Source organism: Jaculus jaculus, chromosome 1, assembly GCF_020740685.1.
Source record: "Jaculus jaculus isolate mJacJac1 chromosome 1, mJacJac1.mat.Y.cur, whole genome shotgun sequence".
NCBI classification, from domain to species: domain Eukaryota; kingdom Metazoa; phylum Chordata; class Mammalia; order Rodentia; family Dipodidae; genus Jaculus; species Jaculus jaculus.
In genome coordinates, this window is record NC_059102.1 from 138,846,204 (window position 1) to 138,866,321 (window position 20,118).

Consider the following 20,118-nt stretch of genomic DNA (forward strand, 5'->3'; position numbering starts at 1 on the left):
TTTTCTGATCTATTCTGTTAACTTGTGCAATTTGATGGGTGAGAAAAAAAAAAAGCATTATTAACTGATAACTGTGAAGTTCAATTTAATCCCTGCCGTGATGTGGTGCTTTATGGGATTGATGTTTTCTTAGGCTTTGTTCTTTTTTTGGAGCCTCCTGTACTTTTGGTTATTGTAATCTTCTTGTTGTAGGCTCTTGAGATTGTTTGTTTGACTCTTCTGTGTGGAGTACTGCCTGAAATATTCGCTGCAGGTTTGCCTTTTCTCATATAATCATAAAGTTGACTTTTTTCATGGTAAATTTTGCTTCCATCATCTATTATGTGGGATACTTTTGCTAGGTACAGTAGTTTGGGTTGGTAACCATAGGTTTTTAGTCTTGAAGTTTTCCATCCCAGGCCTTTCTGGCTTTCAGTGTTTCCATTGAGGAATCTCAGGTAATTCAGATCGAATTGCCCTTGTATGTAATGACTTGTTTCAGTCTTGCTGCTTTTAGCACTCTCTTTTTGTTTTCTGTGCTATGAGTTTTAACTATGATGTGCCTTGGCGAGTTTCTTTTTTGGCCCAGTCTTTCTGATGTTCTGCAAGTTTCTTATATCTATATGGGCCTCTCTTTTGTGAGACTGGGAAAATTTTCTTCAATCATTTTGTTGAATATCTCTTCTGGCTTGGATTTCTTCCCATTTTGGTATACTTATGATCTGAATGTTTGGTCATTTTAGGTATCCCAGACTTCCCTTGCAGTCTTTTCACATAATATTTTTTAAATTTAATTTATTAGTTTTTTTTTTTCAGTAAATACAGGCAGTTTGGTACCATTATTTAGGCTCATCTGTGATCTACCCCCTCCCATTAGACCCTCCTTGTTAATGAAAATGGGTTGAGCATTGTGGAGTTAGCCCCCAGTTATTGGTATGATAAATGTCTCTGCAAATCATGACCCAACATATTTTCACATAATTTTTGAAGTTAGCAACATTATTGGACTCTCAATCAGTTTCTTCTGTTTGGTGTTCCATATCAGAGTTTCTGTTTTCCACATGAGTGTCTCTTTATTTATTTATTATTTATTTTTAAATTTATTTGCAAGCAGAGAGAGAGAGAGAAGAGAGAAATGGGCACGCCAGGGCTTCCAGCCACTGCAAATGAACTCCAGATGCATGTGCCCCCTTGTGCATCTGGCTAAAGTGGGTCCTGAGTAGTCGAGCCTTGAACCAGTGTCTTTAGGCTTCACAGGCAAGTGATTAACCGCTAAGCCATCTCTCCAGCCCCATGAGTGACTCTTATTGGAGGGTTCTAGAGATGCTTTTAAAGGGCTCTATTTAATTTTTGTTTTCTACTGTGTTATTTTGCATCATGTCCATTTCTTTTTTGTCATGTGATTTCAGTTTGAGATCTGACTTTCTTTATGATTATTGATATTCATTTTCACACCTGATCAAGTGGTCAATAAGTTTAATTAGCTGGTTATTGAGATTCTGTCTTTGTTGGCTCATCTTCAATTTCTTTATGCCTCTTTTGAGCCTTTTCTGATTTTTGTCCATTAAGTAAAGCCTAGTGACAAAAGATGAGTGCTCTAAGAGATGATTCTGCTCAGTTTACTTTTTGCAATTGATGGCTTCTTTTTTTTTTTTTTTTTTTTTGTCATTTCTTTCCAGTTCATCAGTTATCTTGATTAGGGTCACAAAGCTGTGCTTTCATTTTGGAATTCGATTTCTGTTGTTTTCTTTGGAGGATTCCATTGTGGCACTAGATATCTTTGATGCATATCTCTTGGTTTTCTGACTTTCATTATTTTTTCACTGTGGTCTACCTAGCTTGGGATAAAAGTCACATTTTATTGAGGAAGCAAGTATTTGTCTTTGTAAGATGTTCAGTGAGTGTTGTGTTTTAAATGTGAACTGGATTGGTGTAGGATGGGGTTATAATAGCAGATGCACATGTTGTAGAGATTGCAAGTACATCAAAGGTACCAGGGGAAGTGTACATTAAGGAACTGGGATCTCAGGCCTATACTCTGGACTTGCATGCAATCTTCAGTGCAGAGCAAGCAGGGGTTGGGAAATCAGGAAATCAGGAGCCAGGAAGCTGGGGAGTTATGGGCAAGGATCCAGCTCCTACAGTGGTCCCTGGCTCAGGGATTTGGGTACCCAGGTGCTGGTCCATCAGAAAGCTGAAGCAAAGCCCTGCTTCTGCAGCACACATGCATGGTCTATGCCACCTCAAGCCAGGAGCAGGATTACCAGGACCAAGGAACTGGGATGTCAGGAACAAACCAGGAAATCTGGCCTACTCACTCTGCACATGTACCCTCCAGAGAAGGACATCAGGGACACGGGGACCAAGGAGCTTTTCAGTTAGGAAGGTGGAACAAATGGTCTGTTGCACAGCATACAAACAGAGTCCAAGCAGCTCCAAGCCAGCAGCAGGGGTATTGGAACCAGAGAACTGGGAGGTGGGGAAGAAATTAGGAGCTCTGGCCTACTCTCTCTTCATACCCACCCTCTGGAGCAGGGGATAACAGAGTTGGAGACTGAAGATAATTGCTCTTACTGATGGCATACAAATACATATCTCCATATATCTCTTCCATTTAGACTTTCTTAATTGCAAATTACTCAATTAAGTCCAAAGGGCCTAGCAAGGTATTCACTAACCAATATCTGCTTTATATTTTTACTCTTTATAAAAAAACAAAAGTCATTTATCTAGCAGGTTAAGCATACCTGGGTTCCTTGAACCACTCTTTATTGCCATGATTATGGGTTCATGGTTTCAACTCTTCTGGGAAGTCTAAGCCTCATGCTGTGTTTCCTTACTGTGCTATAGATTCACTCTGTATGCTGTAGATACGCGAGGGAGGCACTCAGAGCTCAGCACAGTGACCCTGAGGACAGCCTGTCCACTGGTAGATGACAACAAGGCAGAAGGTAAGTGCTCCATCTCTGTATTTCCAGATAAAACCTATAATTCCCCTTCTCAAGTTCTGTACCCCACAGTCATTGACCAATGTGTGTGTACACATGCTTGCTCATACACACATGCACACATACGCACACACACACACACACCATATCCACTGGCACAGAAAATTAAATGAAGGACTAAGGAATCAGGAGGAACATGGAAATACATGAATTATGGTAATATAGGGTAAAGGAGATTAGCAATATCTTTAACAGTTGTCAGACACCCTTTTTAGAATTCAACCATGTTCTGGCTAATAGGCAAGGAATAGACAGCATCAGCGTCCTTATCCTGGCTTGCATAGGAACTCATCAGTTGCTTCTACTTAAGTCTATGTTAGAACTGGGGAAAAGATGGTACCTAGAAAACCATTTCCTCATTTTGGAGACATTACTAACAGGTCATAGCATGCTACCCCATGAAGCTCAGTGATAGGTAGCTTTTGAGTCCTCAGCATGGAGTGCCTATCCATTAGAATTATCATGAAAAATAAATGTTTTTGCTGCTGCTTCTTTGTGAAATTGTAAATATTACACACAGGCACCTGAAAAGAATCCAAGAGTAGACGATATCCATTGCATATTTAGGCATTATGTAGATTCAGTTTCTACATCTATGCTGGCAAAAGGTTAGGGGACCTCACGATTTCTGGAGGCCTACCTTTTATTGCTCAAATATTTCCCAAAAGTTCTGATCCAAGCAATGTAATAGGGACAAATCTCTACCTGACCTTTGGGAGTTTCTATTCTGGGTGGAGAGACATAACACTTCCACTAATGATACAATAAAATGCTTTATAATAATGTTTTATGAGCTACCAGAGGAGAGGAACCAGCGCACTATTGAGCCTCAAAGGTGAGGGGATTTGAGATGTTTTTTGGGTCATTTTATTATTATTTTAAAATAGCATGAGGACATAGTTTAAAAATAAGGAAAATAAAAATTAAAGCAGAAAATAGCATAAAGTTAATGCTCTTCCCATTTAACATAAGTCCCCTACATTCTTCCACAGTCAACTGTTGCTGACTTAGGGAAACAGATTTTTGATCAGCACCTTTAACACTGAATGAATGTGCCATAGAGTCATGGTATATTTAAATCCTAGTGATTAGTAGGAGTGCCTGAAGTAGGAATGGCCATGACTAATAAGCTGAAGCCTCTGCATTTTCTTTACAAGGTTTTTGAACAAGTACCCATCAGTCCTGACTATTTAAACAACTTTATCTTTAAGTACTAGATAAGAAAACTAACCCTACTAGTCCATGGCATATTCAGGATAGAATGAAGAGTTGTCTATCCCCAGAGACCATGCAAGTGAACTCACTCCCACACAACAGTGCCTTACTTGTGAGACATGCTTCCATAGTCAAGGTTTCCCACCTCGAGTGAGTGTTCTTCTCTGTAATTCTTCCTCCTCAGAGATCGCTGACAAGATCTACAATCTGTACAATGGGTACACTAGTGGAAAGGAGCAGCAAACTGCCTACAACACATTGATGGAGGTCTCTGCTTCTATGCTTTTCCGAGTCCAACACCACTACAACTCTCACTATGAAAAGTTTGGTGACTTTGTCTGGAGAAGTGAGGATGAATTGGGGCCCAGGTATGCCTATGAGTATGGGTAGAGGGTCAGATTCTTTTTGCCACCCATTGGTTTTACTGGATTCTCTCACACCAGGCAGACAGTAAGCTGTATCAAATAAATAAGGATACGAGTTGATGCTTAGTCCTGTCAGGCCTAGAAACAAAAAGTGAGAAGTGGGATTAGCAAATAGATAAGACTTGATGAGCATATGGTCAATGGATGTGAGAGATCGCCCCTTGGGGTAAGTCTTATCAGTTCTGTTGAGTTCTGAGCTATAAATTTAACCCTTTCTTATGAAAGGAAGTTTCTTTAGATTAATGCTACAAGAAGATGGTCCGACAGGAAGAAGTATAGAGCCCCAGATGAAAGGCATGATGTGAGTCATCTCTACTGCCATCTTGCCCATGAACCAAGAGAGGGAGTCAGATTTATTGGGCTTTCCCATGGGGCTCAGTGAGTTAATGTAGAAAGTAAACCAGAGCCACAATTTTTGCCCTGTTTCTATAGCCTGCTAGCATCCTTTATGCCTTTTCAGTGAATAAATCTTCATGAAAAGCCTCCTAGTCCTTTAAAGTGGTAGTGCAGCCCATTAGGTAATAGAATGCGATAACCCACTAACCTTTGGGTAGACACCGTCTGCCACTGTTCTCCTTCTCTGGTCTCTGTTGTCTCCCAGATGAGATGTTAGGTTACTTCAACATCCCATACTGTTATGTCAGTAAGAATCATGATGCTGTGTTCTAATCCATTCTGACCCTGCTACTAGGCTTTCTGAGCATATGTGGGCTCTCTGTCCCTCATGTGGCTTGCCCATAAGATGATCTAGATAAATGAATGAAGTGGTATTCTTTTCTGTAATTAGTGGAATCACTTTTCCTAAATATATCCTGAGGGTTTAGCTAGAATGCCACTTCATCAGAGTTCTCCAAAATTTCCATCTGTTTGCCTAGTTTTATTCTGTGTTCTACTTACTAGTTACAGCATCTTATTTGCTTATATGATGTGTCACTTCTCCTCCTTACTACATGCAAGTCATTAGTCATTAGTTATCTTTATGTTCTACTTGCCTTTGAAAATAGATGATAACTATTACTTTTTCAATAATTGGATGATAGAACACATCTATAAAAGTGTGGACCAGGGCATTTTGAGTCATTCTGGGAGATGCCCCAGCTTTTGAGACTGTCTTAAGTGCCTGTACCCTATTGAACCCCAAGGTCTTCTAGGTCTCTCTGTGCTCACAGAATTTATAGATCCCATTTGGATGCAATTGCATCTATGAACTCTAACACCCAAGCAATGAAGTGATGCTGCAACTATTGAAGAAGAGATTTATTTATTTAATTATTTATTTAGCAAAGATTGAACTTCATTAACTGATACATTAAATGTGCTAACTATGCTGTCAGGCCCTGTGCTGAGTGCTGGAATTAAGAGGGAAGAAAGCAGATCTGGTCTTGTGCACAACTCAGCATCTACAGTAGAAAACATCGGTCCTCATGTAGTTACAATGGTTCATGCCATGTAAGAGTGAGGGGCTGTGGAGACAGATAAGTGACTAAAGTTAAACAAGTATAAGGACCTGAGTTCAGGTCCCAGTATCCACGTAAAATGCCTCATATGGTACTGTGTGCCTGTAATCCCAATGCTGAGGAGGCAGAGATGGGCAGATCCCTAGGGCTCTCTAGCTAGCCAGTATAAATAAGTGAGTTCTAAGGTTCAGTGAGAGACCCTGTCTCAAAAGAACACTCACATGAACATATATGCACCCCCCACACACATATGCACTAGCATACACATACATACACATACATGCAAAAACCAAAATAGTAGCATGAAAGGATTTTTTTAGAAAAAGGCTTCTCAAATGTTAATATGCATGAGAGTCATCTGGGGATGGTGTTAAAATTCTTGTCCACTCATTGATCTGATCTGAGATGGGCTTAAGACACTTCATTTTGATCTAACTGTCAGGTGATATCAATGTTGCTGATCTATCAGACACTCTTGGGAGTAACAGTATTCTAGATGCAAGTAGATAGAGTTGCTGATCGAAACTTGGAGCTCAAAGGAGAATCCCTGAAGAAGAAAGAGGTGAATACTTAGAATCAAAGAATGAACAGTCTGCCAGATGGAAAAGGGAGGATGTTTTCATCAGAAGGAACACCAGTGCAAAGATGAGAGCTGGTGAGGTAAGAGAATATAGTTTAGTCAGGAACTATAAATATCACTGGAGCAGAGAGTTCAAGGTAAGAGAGAAAAGGAAAAATAATGTGAAAAACGGTACTGGAGAGTTTAGCAAGGGTCAATTCACAATGTCTTTCATGAATCCTGCTCGGAAGTTTGATCTTTATCCCAAGAGTTATATAAAGGCTTTTAAAAGAGGGGCAATTTGAATAAATTTCTTCTGTCTCTCAAGGATTAGCAAATATTCAGAACAAACATGTAAAGAGAGGGAGGAGGATCCACATTTTTTTTCTGGATCCAGACGCCCAGGATTCATGTCTAAGCCTTGCCACTTACTTGTGTGACCTCAAAATCCTTCCCCATTCTGAACCTCATTTATTGTAAAAGGGCTTAAATTCAAAGTCTCTTCCACCTGGGAAACCAAGGAACCAGAAATCCCAGAATTCCATAGGGATCATAAAAGATTATAAAACAGAAACAACATGATTGTCATTTTACATCCAGCCCAACATCTTATTGCTAAAGGTCCCTGGTTGACTGGGAGATAAGTGTTCTTTTCAGGAGCATACTGAGGGCTGAAATGAAATGAACTCTGTTTGGAATCAAAAAAACAAAATGTTTTCAACTCCTCCCTGGATTTGGGTTTGTATACCACCATAAAATTCCATGACAAAAGGGCATCTCTTACCTCTGCCTAATAAATCTATCAGGCCAGTGTTCCCCAGAGCCTGGTTCTCATGACAACTATAGGTTACTGCAAACAGCTGCTCAAAGAAGACCTGCTGACACCCAGCTGTCTCACCATAAGGTTCCTATTAGAAGGCTTGAAAAACTGATCTCATAGGTGGCCAGGGACCAGAATTTGCTCTGCTTAGAACATCCTTGACCACTCCCTCACTCCTCTATACTTTCAGTTATGTTTGATCAGATTAAGAGGGTAGAGAGATGAGTAAGCACGTGAAGAGATTCAGTTTCAGTGAATCTGGTCAATTTTGACTAGACATGATTTATTCATAGTGTTGGCCACTTCTGCTTCCATGACAGACATTACTTATAGCCCCCAAGAACTATCACAGGGTTTGTTCACCTACTGAGCTCTTTCTCAACATTGGAGGTAAGACACCTCATCTGCAAAGAGCTAGTGCATCCATTGCTGTGCCTTTAGAGAAAGTAAGCAAACTTGGTATATTACTCCACATTCTTCTAAGACTGTATTAGCTCCTTCCTTGGGTAAATGCTTTTGGATTTTTTAACATCCTGGAGAAAAGAATAGACATTGGTTTCTATAACTAGGTTGTTATAATCCCAGATAATTTTTTCCATATATTTTAACACTTCTAAAATGAGAGTGAATTGTGTTCAGTAAATGCACATTAAGTGCTGGGTTATCTATTAAAAAGCTATTCAGGCATTCATATTTCTTACTACATACCTATCTTACCATGGATAGACACTAATAAACATAATGTCATAATGTTTCCCTAGTTTAAACAAGTCTCCACTGACTACCTTTCTCACTGATAGTATAAGAAAATTTCTTATCATCCTGAAATCCCTATCAATTTCAGTTGCAGTAATTTCTGATCATCCTTGCTATTAACCAAAAAAATGAAATCCTGTGCTGTAGAGATGGCTCAGTGGCTAAAGTGCTTGCCATGGAAAAATGAGTGCACAAGTTTGGATCCCCAGAACCCATCTAGAGCCAAATGCTGTAGCATTGACGTCTATAATCCTGGTGTGCCTACAAGTGAGAAGCAAAGCAGAGATAGGGTGATCTTGCAGGACAACTAGTTTGCCAAAGTAAGCAGTACCAATGAGAGAGTGGACTTCAAACAAGATGAAAAAGGAGGACCAAAACCCAAAGGTGCCCTCTGACCTCCTCACATGCATTGTGACACGCATGTGCCGGGACTCCAAACATGAACACTCACGCACATACAGAGAAAGCAAGAAAAGGAACGAAACCGATTGCTGAAATGGTCTCATGAGCCAGTCACGGTAGTGGTGCACCCCTGTAATACCAGCACCCATGAAGGTGAGGCATGAGGGTTATAAGTTGGAGCCCAGTAAAGCATGCATAGCAAAACCCTATGTTAAAAGAAAAAAACAAAAAACAGCAACAAAAACTAAAATGGGTCTTGTGATTTTTCATGAGGGAACAAATAGGAGAGAAAACCAAATATTAACATTTCACAAATATCAAGTTATATGTATGTATGTGCCCACATATAGTGTTGACTTTTGGCTGGGGGTACAGGATATTTTGAGGCTAGATTTTGATGATAATTTAATTTGAAAGAAATCTTAGTCAACTACTAGGAAGTCATAAAAACATGGCTTTGATCTGCAGAGATGGTTTAGCAGTTAAGGCACTTGCCTGCAAAGCCTAAGGATGCAGTTTCAATTCCCCAGTACCCCTGTAAGCCAGATCTACAGGTGAGACATGCATCTGAAGATCATTTGCAGTGGGTGAAGGCCTTGGTGTGCCCATTCTTTCTCTATCTGCCTCTCTCTCTCTCTCTCTTTCTGTTTCTCAAATAAATAAATATTTAAGAAAAATATAGCTTTATTGCACTGATTCACTACATCTGAATTTTATCTCTCTCTCTCAGCATATATATATGTATGTATGTATGTATGTATGTATATATGTATAAATCTCTTTACTACATTATGAAATAATTCTTGCCCATTCAATAATATACAAATGCAAATGGTAAAGAAGAATAAAAAATGGAAAGTAAGAGCTTCATGGCTGTGAATAATGCCAGCTCAATTCTATCCAAGAGATAAAATTGTTAACAGTTTCCATATAAATTTCTAAACATGGATATGATTATGGGCAGGGATATTTATATGATGGGACACAGTTACAAATTTAATGATATATACATATTCATAGCTTCATCTCATTTCTGTGGTTTCTCTTATGTTTCACAAATATCCATATGCTCTCTTCTGTGCCTGTTCATGCTTTAAGAATATACTAGACACGTTTATTTTCCCCATGGACACATATAGAAGAATATAATGTTTTTGAAGGACCCTTTTGTCAAGAAACTAGATTTCTTTGCTATTACATATGACCTCTCAAGCTTCTGTCTACATGCCAAGCTATTTCCCTAATCCACATGGTAGACGAGTCCTTTTTCATCCCTTTTGCTGGCCCTTGCTAGAAAATTGCTCTCGTTTAAAATTTTAGGACTGAAAATTTCCTCAGTTCATATCAATCTACATTCATTAATCCCTTCTTTTTGTGGAGTTAGCAAAGCTAGATACTAGTATATTCCCTTATAGCCCAAGAAGCAAATGGGAAATATTAGTTCAGTACCTATTATGGATCCATTTATATCCCTGAAAAGTAGATATTGAAGCTTGAGCAAGAGAGATGTAGTAGGGTTATATGAATTGTTGAAGGCCAAGTACTTAGTGGGCCAAAGACCAACGTCAAAACACTGTCTTGTCATGTCAAACCAGCATTCTGATCAGTATAATACATTGCATCCCCAAATGTGTACACAACTCAGAAAGAATATATTATGGTTCCCAACAGAGAAATAAAATGCATCAGCAGCAAAGGGGAAAATATGACTTATGATAGCTGGAATGATTTGGAAAACTTCCTGAAGATGGAATTTCAGTCTAACTCTGAGACATGAATAGAGATTCAGTGAATGTGGTCCTCTTATCTCAGGACTCTAGTGCTTTGCAATTCTATCACACCATGTTACCTTGTGACCTGCTCATCAGACAAACCTCAGGTGGCATTACTCTGTAAATCAAGGCTCCATTGCTTTTACAATAGGAATATACAGACAGATCACAAAAATGTTACTCCAACAAACAGCAGTCACCTTTGTAAAACAAGCTTGAGGTGATTACCCCAGAAATACAGAGCCCACAAGCCCACGACCATACCTGTTTTCTCTCGAGAGTACTCTGGTTTTAAGGTTGTAACTTCCCTTCTAACGCTTGGAGCCTTGTAGCAGAAATATGAGAGCTTGTTCTGGAATTTTTGTCACCCTGTTAAAGTCACATGATTGGCTGGCTTACCTTCTCCTCCTGTAGACTGGGAGTAAAGCATATACTCTAGAGTTGTGGTGTGGTGCAACTGTAAGATACTGTCTAGCACACAGTGGTGCTCTACTATTGCCATTACCAATCCTCCCCCTCAGTTTCTTTGCCAACATATCTTCAGTTGCTCTAACTCCATGGCTTTGTGTGCACCTCTCCTTCCCATTAATTCCTACTCTGAGCTCACCAGGCTGGCACCTCCAGCATCAGGTCTGGCTATAGTATGTTCATGTCCTTGTCCCCCTTACCAGAAGAAACCTGGTTTCTTCAACTATGGCCATGTGACGGCAGCATGAATGGAGTCTTTATATCCCTTTATCCACCTTCTCTAATTCTGGAGAAGTTTTAGCAACCACATCATGCCCTTGACTTTCATTAAGCTTGGGGTCAACTAACCTACAGCCATTTAAGCTCAATTTGGGAGGTGGTATGGAGGGAGAGAGGCCATTGGGAATGTTTCTTTGATGCCTTTCATCTTTTTCTCCATGTCAGCCCTCCTCCCCCTTACAAATTAGCACTTTTTTATGATAACTGGGTCAACAACTGATTTGGGTAATGGAGTTAGAAATAGAATGATTGGTCAAAGCTTCTCCAATTCCTGGAGAGTTGACACTTGAGACTAGCCCCTGACTCCTTTATAAGTCAACTCTACTCCATTCTTGCCTGCTGATGCAGGAGAGATGTGGTGCCCTTACTTCACCTCTTTCTTCCTTTCCCAGCAGGCCTAAGTCCTATCTCTGATGAGGAAGATTTTGTTTATAGCCTTTGAGAAAAGTGGTCAGTCTGACCTAGTATTCCTCTCCAGGGAAAGCTACAGGCATGCACAATCTTTGATTTATGCATTTCTACTACTTATAATTTATTACCCAGAAATCTCACCTTTGGTCCCCCTCAGTCCCTCCCCCTTATCCTCACCAGCATGTAAGTACCTCAGACCTATCTCTACATGACTTCTCTTCATGAATTCTCTGGTATTTATTGTCTAAATCTAAACACTAACTTAGTAGCTATTGTATGCTATGTCCTGTGCTGTATACCTATGGTAAACATTTCAATTCATTCCACATTCTCCCACAAATCAGTTCCAATCAGCCAAGGCCACACAATCATGTTTACAGCAACAGTGACCCCACTCCTCTGGTGCCAATTTCCTGTTTAGTTACCTTCTCATTTCTGGAGAAACGGCAAAAGCATTTGATGGGGCAAAAAAAAATTTTTTTTTTTTTGGCTTACAGTCTTAAGGGAATGCTTCGTGATGCCAGGGGGGAAGCATGGCATGAACAGAGGCTGAATAACACTCCGGCCACAGCAGGTGGGAAACAACATCAAGAAAGCAAGCAAAACTCTAACAAGAGGGGCTGTCTATAGCACCCCTAAGCCTTCTTTCCAGACAACATACCTCCTTTAGCATGGCTGCACCTCACAAATTGCCACCAGCTGGAAGCCAAACACTCAGAACACACGAGTTGATGGGAAACAGGCACTTCAAACCACCACATACATGCATGTGCATATTCATAGGTGTGTAGGTAAACATGGATGTGAAGGTATACATGCCTAGATACGTGCATGTTGAGGCCAGAAGTCAATGTTGGTTATATCTCCACCTTAATTTTTGAGATAGGCTCTTTCAAACAACTGGGAACTCATTAATCCACTGGCCAACAAGCTCCAGGTATCAACCTGTCTCCACATCTCCAGCACTGGGATTACAGGCATGTGTACACCACGAATTCCTAGGGAACTAAACTCAGGCCCTAGTGGTTATAAGGCAAGTGCTTTCCAATTAAGCTATACCCCAAGTCACTGCATTGTCCGTTTCAATCAACTGCTATTTAAAACTCGCTCTTGTCTTGCTTGGAGTGGCCTATGCCTTTTGCCTTCTCATTTCCATGAGGTATTCCCTTCACCATTGAAGATCTATTTCAGACATTACATACTCTTGGAAGACTATTCTAAGCCTCATATTGATGGTTAGGTATTCATCTCATATACACCTATGCTACATTGTATTTTTTCCAACCCAGCATTTTGCCTCTGAATTACAGACTATTAATATCTCTGTCTGTCTACCTCCTATAGTAGAAAGACACTCATGGCATCCCCAGTGTTTGATGGGCAAAATATACCAATGACATCATTATGGTGGCAGAGCAGAGATGGTGGTGATGATATGTGTCATGGTTGTGGTGGCACTGATAGTGACTATAAGGTAGTTTTAACATTTATCACATGTTCTCCATAAAAGTTCCTAAGATTCTATGTAATACCTTTTAGAGTTTTAGATGTATGGATTTAAGATGAGTCACATGGTATTCTATTTTCATATTTCAGAAAATAGAATAAGTAGCTTTTTAATACTTCAGAGAGAAAAATCAAATAAGAATGCTAAGTTGAAATTTGGTTAACAGTTAACTCCTGGAAGTACCCTTTACTTGGTTTATTGTGGTCCTTTTGCCCTTCCCCTAATCAATTTCCAAAGCAGCCCAAGCATTTATCAACAATCCAACTCCAATCTTGATTCATTCACTTTTTAAACCCTTCAGTGACTACCCTACTGAGCATTGAAATGATAATGTAATCATTAACAATATTTATTGAAAGTCTATTACAGATTCATTATTGGTTTTTGAAAGAATTCATGATAACATATAAAGGTATTCCCATTTTATAGGTATGGTGGTTTGATTCAGGTGTCCCCCATAAACTTATGTGTTCTGAATGCTAGGTCCCCAGCTGGTGGCAATTTGGGAATTAGAGCCTCCTAGAAGCAATGAATTATTTGGGGCAGGATTTTGGGTGTTGTAGCCGGCTTCCTCTTGCCAGTGTTTGCCACACTGTCCTGTTACTGTTGTCTATTTGATGTTGGCCAGGAGGTGATGTCCACCCTCTGCTCACGTCATCATTTCCCTTACCTTCATGGAGCTTCCCCTTGAGTCTCTAAGCCAAAACAATCCCTTTCCTCTCACAAGCTGCTCTTGGTCAGGTTCTTTGTGCAGCAACTTGAAACTGACTGTAACAATAGGTAAGGCAAGGAAATTGAGGCATAGGTGGCAAAACATTTTCACATTATCACTCAGCTTGCTGGTGGCTGAGCTAAGATCTGAATGAGCATTACTCCACATGCATTGGAGACAATATTTGAACATGGGTAGTAAGTATACCAACATCCTGGCTCCTTCCTACTTCTTCATTTTCCTACCAGGCCCCTACTTGGGCACTGTATCTCAGACATAAGGCCTCAGAATTTCCACACAGTCTTTCATCTCTCCGAGGCCTGCTGTGCCTTTGCTTTATCTTCTTCACCTAGTGCCTGTTCCTTTGTGATGTTCAACACAAGTTCCCCTTCCACAAGGAAGCTTTATTGGTCATTCCCAGCCCTACTGAGACACACCTTCCTCTGTCTTCATACAACTCCTTTAAAAAATAAATAAAAATCATTGTTTGTATTGTGTGTGTATTGTTGAATTTGTCTGTCTAGCCCATGTAATCTTGTTGAGTAAAGGTTCATTCTCAACTACTAAGTATGGATTGTATTCTTTTCTTTTATCTTTTTGTCAGCCCATTGACAAAGATATAGGTAGGTTTAGGGATGTTGGATAAAGTTTGAAAGTTCACATAGCAATTAGGAATGACAGCAATAACTCAAAAAAAAAAAAAAAAGAAAACAAAACAAAACAGTGATAAGAGAGCAGGAGCTCTATCTGTTCAAGGCCAGTCTAGGCTGTGGAGTGAGTTCCAGCTCAGCATAGACTAGAGTAATAATCTGCTTTAAAAAAATAAAAGAGGGAGAAGAAATAGACTCCCCAGGCTACTCTTGGGTGGGAAGAGAGGCTTGCCTAAGAGGAGGGAGGGCTGTGGACAGAGTGTGATTATGAAGTAGTGAATTCTTGGCTCCTCATGAAATATTCCACCCAAGTGGTGAGCTATACAAAGAGGACGTTTGGAAAAGCACCTCATAAATCATGCCCATGAAATGTAACACACAAGCTCAGTCCTTTCTTAGCTGCCTCACAGGTGCCTCACACAATCTTCCATTTGTGGGGTCTGTGTTGTAAAACCACTTCGCTCCAAGGGTCTCAGAAGGGCATGGAAAGGACAACAGGATAGAGAGCCTTTCCATTAGCCTCCAAGGACTGAAATGCAGAGAGAAGTGGGTTTCCCATTAAGACTGACATCTTGATGCAAAGATGACATGTAGTGTGACCTTACTTCCTTTCCCTCTCAGTGTCTCAGTTTCTACATTAGTGTGCAAGTGTGCGTGTGCATGCGTGCATGCGTGCGTGTGTGTGTGTGTGTAGGTTCACATGCATACATGTCCATGTGGATGTCAGAAGACAATCTTGGGTGTTGTTATGCAGGGAATGCCATTGATCTCTTTTTGAAAAAGTATCTCTCATTAGCCTAGTGTTCACCAATTAAGCTAGACTGCCTGACCAGCAAGTACCAGATCTGCCTATCTGTACCTTCCCAGCACTGGGATTATAGGTGTACACCACCCACCACAACTGACTTTTTTGTTGTTGTTGTTGTTGTTGTTTGTTTTCGAGGTAGAGTCTCACTCTGTCCCAGGCTGACCTGGAATTCACTATGTAGTCTCAGGCTGGCCTCTAGCTTAAGTCATGGCAGTTCTCCTACCTCTGCCTCCCAAGTGCTAGGATTAAAGGTGTGCACCACCATGCCTGGCTTCATATGACATTTTTTAGTGAGTACTAGGAATTGAACTAGGGTCCTCATGTTTGTAAGGCAAGCATTTTAACCTACTGAGCTATCTCTCCAGCCTCCAGCTTCCATACTTCTAGTGGCAATAGATGATGCTAATTCAGTAGTTCTCAAGCTAAATACCCTAAAGGATATTTGGTCATGTGAGCAACCAATTTTATTGACCTGACTGGTGTTGAGATGCTGTTTCTGCATCTGATGGTTGAGGCCCAAGCGATGCTAAGCATCCTATGTGATCATTCCTGTAACAAAGAATATGTCATACCACTGTTGAGAAACCTGGAAAGTAGAAACCTGTACTATGCAGCCACTGGTTTTCTCTAGGGTTAGAGGAATGGGTCTAGATAAGTTCCCAGTGATGACTACCACAAAAATTGGTGCTGTTTTTTTTTTGTTTTGTTTTGTTTTGTTTTTTATCCTGTTCAGTTTAACCTTGGTCATGGTGTATCACAACAACAACATTTGTATCTACAGCTCTCTAGTACTCTTCAGGCACAGGGTGTGCCTCATCCATAGTCTCACAACCAACTTATGAGGACAAGGCTGACATCAGTAGTTGAGAAAAAAAAAATGGGACACCAAGAAGTTCTGATTTGAGGGCATTTATATTTAGGCTTTGATGAAAGAGAAGCACAAAGGGCACGATTTCCAAACTTCGTGACTGAAGGCACATGAGAGAGTGAGAGGAGCTAAAGGCAGGAGGAGGCCCTGTGCTCCTGCTTGGCACCCTACGGTCAAGTTGATATTTGACCTCAGTCCAATAATGCCATTTCAATGAGCTAAGTTTGGGATCGTCACTTGTAAACTGGGAATGAAAAGAGAAGATATTCAGACTTAATATGAACATTAACTAAAATTTTTTTAATGTATGCAAGGTATACATCCAATGGTGTAGTATCACAATTTAGTTGCTATTTACATTATTTTTTTTTTATCATTACTATAGGAATTTCTATTTGGCTACAGATCCAAGTCCTAAAAGTACAACTGTAGAAAGTATGTCCTAAAACAATTTGGAGGGGCATGGGGTGTCCCTGGGTATCTAAGGAAAGACCTTGCATGGATAAGACACAGCTCTACCAGCGAGCTACATCCTCAAATCCCTGAGCGAATTATTCTTGAATAGGTGTTTAACATACCACACCTAGCTTGGCAATATACAGGACATTTCTTTAGCAGGAGGTTTTCCTGTGTCTCTTGCCAGTCATTTGTCACCCAAGTGTACCGCAGAGTTGTCCTTGACCAGTGTTACCTCCTTTTTCCTTTCAGAAAGGCTCACCTGATCTTGCGGCGGCTGGAGAGGGTGAGCAGCCACTGCTCCAGCCTTCTGAGAAGCGCCTATATTCAGAGCCGTGTGGACACCGTGCCCTACCTCTTCTGCCGCAGCGAAGAGGTCCGGCCAGCCGGCATGGTGTGGTACAGCATTCTCAAAGACACCAAAATCACATGTGAGGAGAAGATGGTGTCCATGGCCCGGAACACGTACGGAGAGTCCAAGGGCCGGTGAGGGAGGGTACTGCCCTTCATGAGCACAGAGACTCTCCGAGGGGGAAGCGGTATGCTCACGGAGCCTGGGGCCTGGGTGGGCTGGGGTACAGCTGAAGATGTGGGCCTGGCACACGGAGCTTGCCAGCAAGGCCAAAGCAAACTTTCTCCCATGGACAGTGGACAGAAAACTTCGTAACCAATGGAACCGTTCATTTTTCTCTTTTATTTTTTCTAAGATATTATTAGACTCTGTCAAATGTCTTTTCTTTTAAGCCTTTTCTTATGGATGGAAGTCTGTGGGGAGGCAAAGGTTTTCAGGTGGAGACAAATCAGGCTCTCCTCTTCTTCCTCCTTCCTGTCATGGATTCCTGGAGGAGACAAACTTCTTCAGCATCAACAAGAATGCCCAGAGGATCATTGCAGTGAAGAAATTGTGTCTTTAAGAACTTCTCTTTCTCCTCTCCTTTCCTCTTCCCTTCCCTTCGCACCCCCTTTCCTTTCTTCTCCTCTTTCTGACTTTCTCCTCTCCTCTCCTCTCCTCTCCTCTCCTCTCCTCTCCTCTCCTCTCCTCTCCTCTCCTCTCCTCTCCTCTCCTCTCCTCTCCTCTCCTCTCCTCTCCTCTCCTCTCCTCTCCTCTCCTCTCCTCTCCTCTCCTCTCCTCTCCTCTCCTCTCCTCTCCTCTCCTCTCCTCTCCTCTCCTCTCCTCTCCTCTCCTCTCTCTCTCTTTCTTAATGTTATTGAGGTTACAAGTCTGCTGCTTCTTCCTGCTACCCACTGGTCTTCCCAGCCTCCCTGCAGGACTTTCTGTGCATTAAAGTTCCTATTGTCTCTCTTTCTGCTTGGGTGATGTTTCTTGTCAATGAACTACGCTTAAGGCTTCTCTTATCTATTCATTAAGCAAATACAGGTTGGGGAGGTGCTTATGAAAGATGGAGGGAATATAATCACAGGCAGAGACTTCTGCCCTCCCAGGACTTTCAGTTTGGCAGTTATGACATAGAGGCAATGTGATGATGTCAGGATGTGTCAGGGAAGAATGAGTGTTTTTCTAAGCCATTGCTGGGTCATGAGTCATGAGACATGCTGAAAGAGTCATGACATGCTTCCATTAAAAAAAAAAAAAAAAAGTTGTTAGCTTAGCTTCACAAATAAAGAGGAAGGAGCAAAGGTGAGATGGGTAGGATATAAGCCAAGCAGAAGGCAAATTATGATCAAAAGCATACAAATTATATATATATGTATATATATTATATATGTGTTATATATTATATATATTATTATATATTATATTATATCATATATATATATGTATATATTTCAAGCACCAAAAACACTTCCATCAAGAATAGCAATCAGGGGCTGGAGAGATGGTTTAGTGGTTAAGGTGCCTGCCTGTGAAACGTAAGAACCCAGGTTTGATTCCCCAGGTCCCACATAAGCCAGATGCACATGGTAGCACATACATTTAGAATTCATTTACAGTGGATAGAGGCCCTGATGTGCCCTCTGTGTGTGTGTGTGTGTGTGTGTCTCAAATAAATTAATAAAAATAAAATATTTTTTAAAAAAGAATAGCGATCAAGGGTTGGAGAGATGGCTTAGCAGTTAAGGTGCTTGTCGGTGAAGCCTAAGGACCCATGTTTGACTCTTCAGATCCCACATAAGCTAGACACACAATGTGACACAAGTGTGCAAGTTCACACATGCACATAAGGTGGAGCACATGAATGAAATTCAATTACATGGCCGGTAGTCCTGGCATGCCAATGCTTTCTCTCATTAAAAAAAAAAAAAAAAGGAGTTGAAGTAGGAAGAGACTAGAGGTGAGGCTCAGAGCTCAGCACAGCTTGTGAAGTTGTGAAACAGAAATTTGCCATATCTTGAAGTAACCACTGTGGAATTTTAACAAAGGAATAAAATAGTTCAATTGTTTTCTAAGAAAAGTCATTTTGGTGACAGGGCATAAGACAGACTGGAGAAGGCCCGGAAGAAAGGGTGGCTATTGGCAGGTTCCAGGGAAGATATGATGGCATCTTGGACACTGTGGTCATGAAGAGACATTCTAACAATGAAACCTACTTTTCTTTCTTCCAATCTTCCTACCTTCCTTCTTTCTTTCATTTCTCTCCTTCTCCCCCCCTTCCACACCCCCTCACACACACAGCTTGATTGAAGCTTAATTAAAATTTCCATTTAGCTGACAACCTCAGTATCACCAGTGTGTCTCCTAGGAGGGTAGTGACAACAAATCGCTCTATACATTCTTAACACCTTAGCATGAGCTCAGGTAAACTGGTTACCTAAAAGGGAATGGTATATAGGCCAAGGCATATCATACTGCATGGATGCTGCCTGCCACAGAGAAGAGAGTAGCGTACTATGGGATTCAGAGGATGAAAAGATACTGAAGAGGTGGAAATAGAAGCAGTCCACAGCATACTAAGTCTTAGTTTGGATGAGGACTTGTGGGATCAGCAGTGCTATTTGTGAAAACCTCCATGCTGAGATTTGCTTCTCCAGAACTGTGATCCACTTGAGGAAAGTAAGCAATCTAAAAGAAAAGGAAGCAGACTGTGATTCTCCCAGGTGACTTGTATGTCTACTGATCTACTCAACCTCCAACAATTCAAGTTCCACAGTGTTCTTTCAAGTCTCATTGGGTTAACTCTTCTGTAAGTGTATGTGGAGAGTTCCTCTGAGGAGACACTTCTGCCATATTGATGACTGCTTCCAGAGGTAATTCATTCAAAGAGGACCCACACCTTACACCAAAGCATTAAAATAGAGATTAAACGTCTTAATGACCGTGGTTTGAGTACTTGATATGTTTTAAGCCCTGTCCTAAATGCCTCTTTGTGTTCACCCTTTCCTACACCTTAAGTACAGGCCTTCTCTGAACCAAACCCTGGATGTGGCTTTCCTTTATCTTAGTCAAGCCACTGTAGAAAATTAAACTGCCCAATATACTAGGACTATGATCTGAGCCTGAATCACTTGAAATCTGACTCCATCACAGCATTACTAGCTGCTGCTTTTAGGTTAGTAACTTAAAACATTAATTTTAACTTCCTCATCAAAGAAATGGGTCAATGAGA

General features: G+C 40.8%; 1 protein-coding gene across 5 annotated transcripts in view; it reads left to right on the forward strand.

The window, feature by feature from the left end:
* The window catches only part of Astn2 (astrotactin 2), a 1,021,805-nt gene extending 1,004,212 nt beyond the window's left edge, over positions 1–17,593 (forward strand). For all 5 annotated transcript variants that reach the window (XM_045154445.1, XM_045154449.1, XM_045154453.1 and 2 more), the window contains 3 exons: positions 2,830–2,930; positions 4,387–4,570; positions 16,805–17,593. In XM_045154445.1, coding sequence (XP_045010380.1) covers positions 2,830–2,930; positions 4,387–4,570; positions 16,805–17,042 — 523 coding nt within the window. In that variant the 3' untranslated portion in view covers positions 17,043–17,593. The remainder of the gene's footprint in view (positions 1–2,829; positions 2,931–4,386; positions 4,571–16,804) is intronic.
* Positions 17,594–20,118: the final 2,525 nt, after the last annotated feature.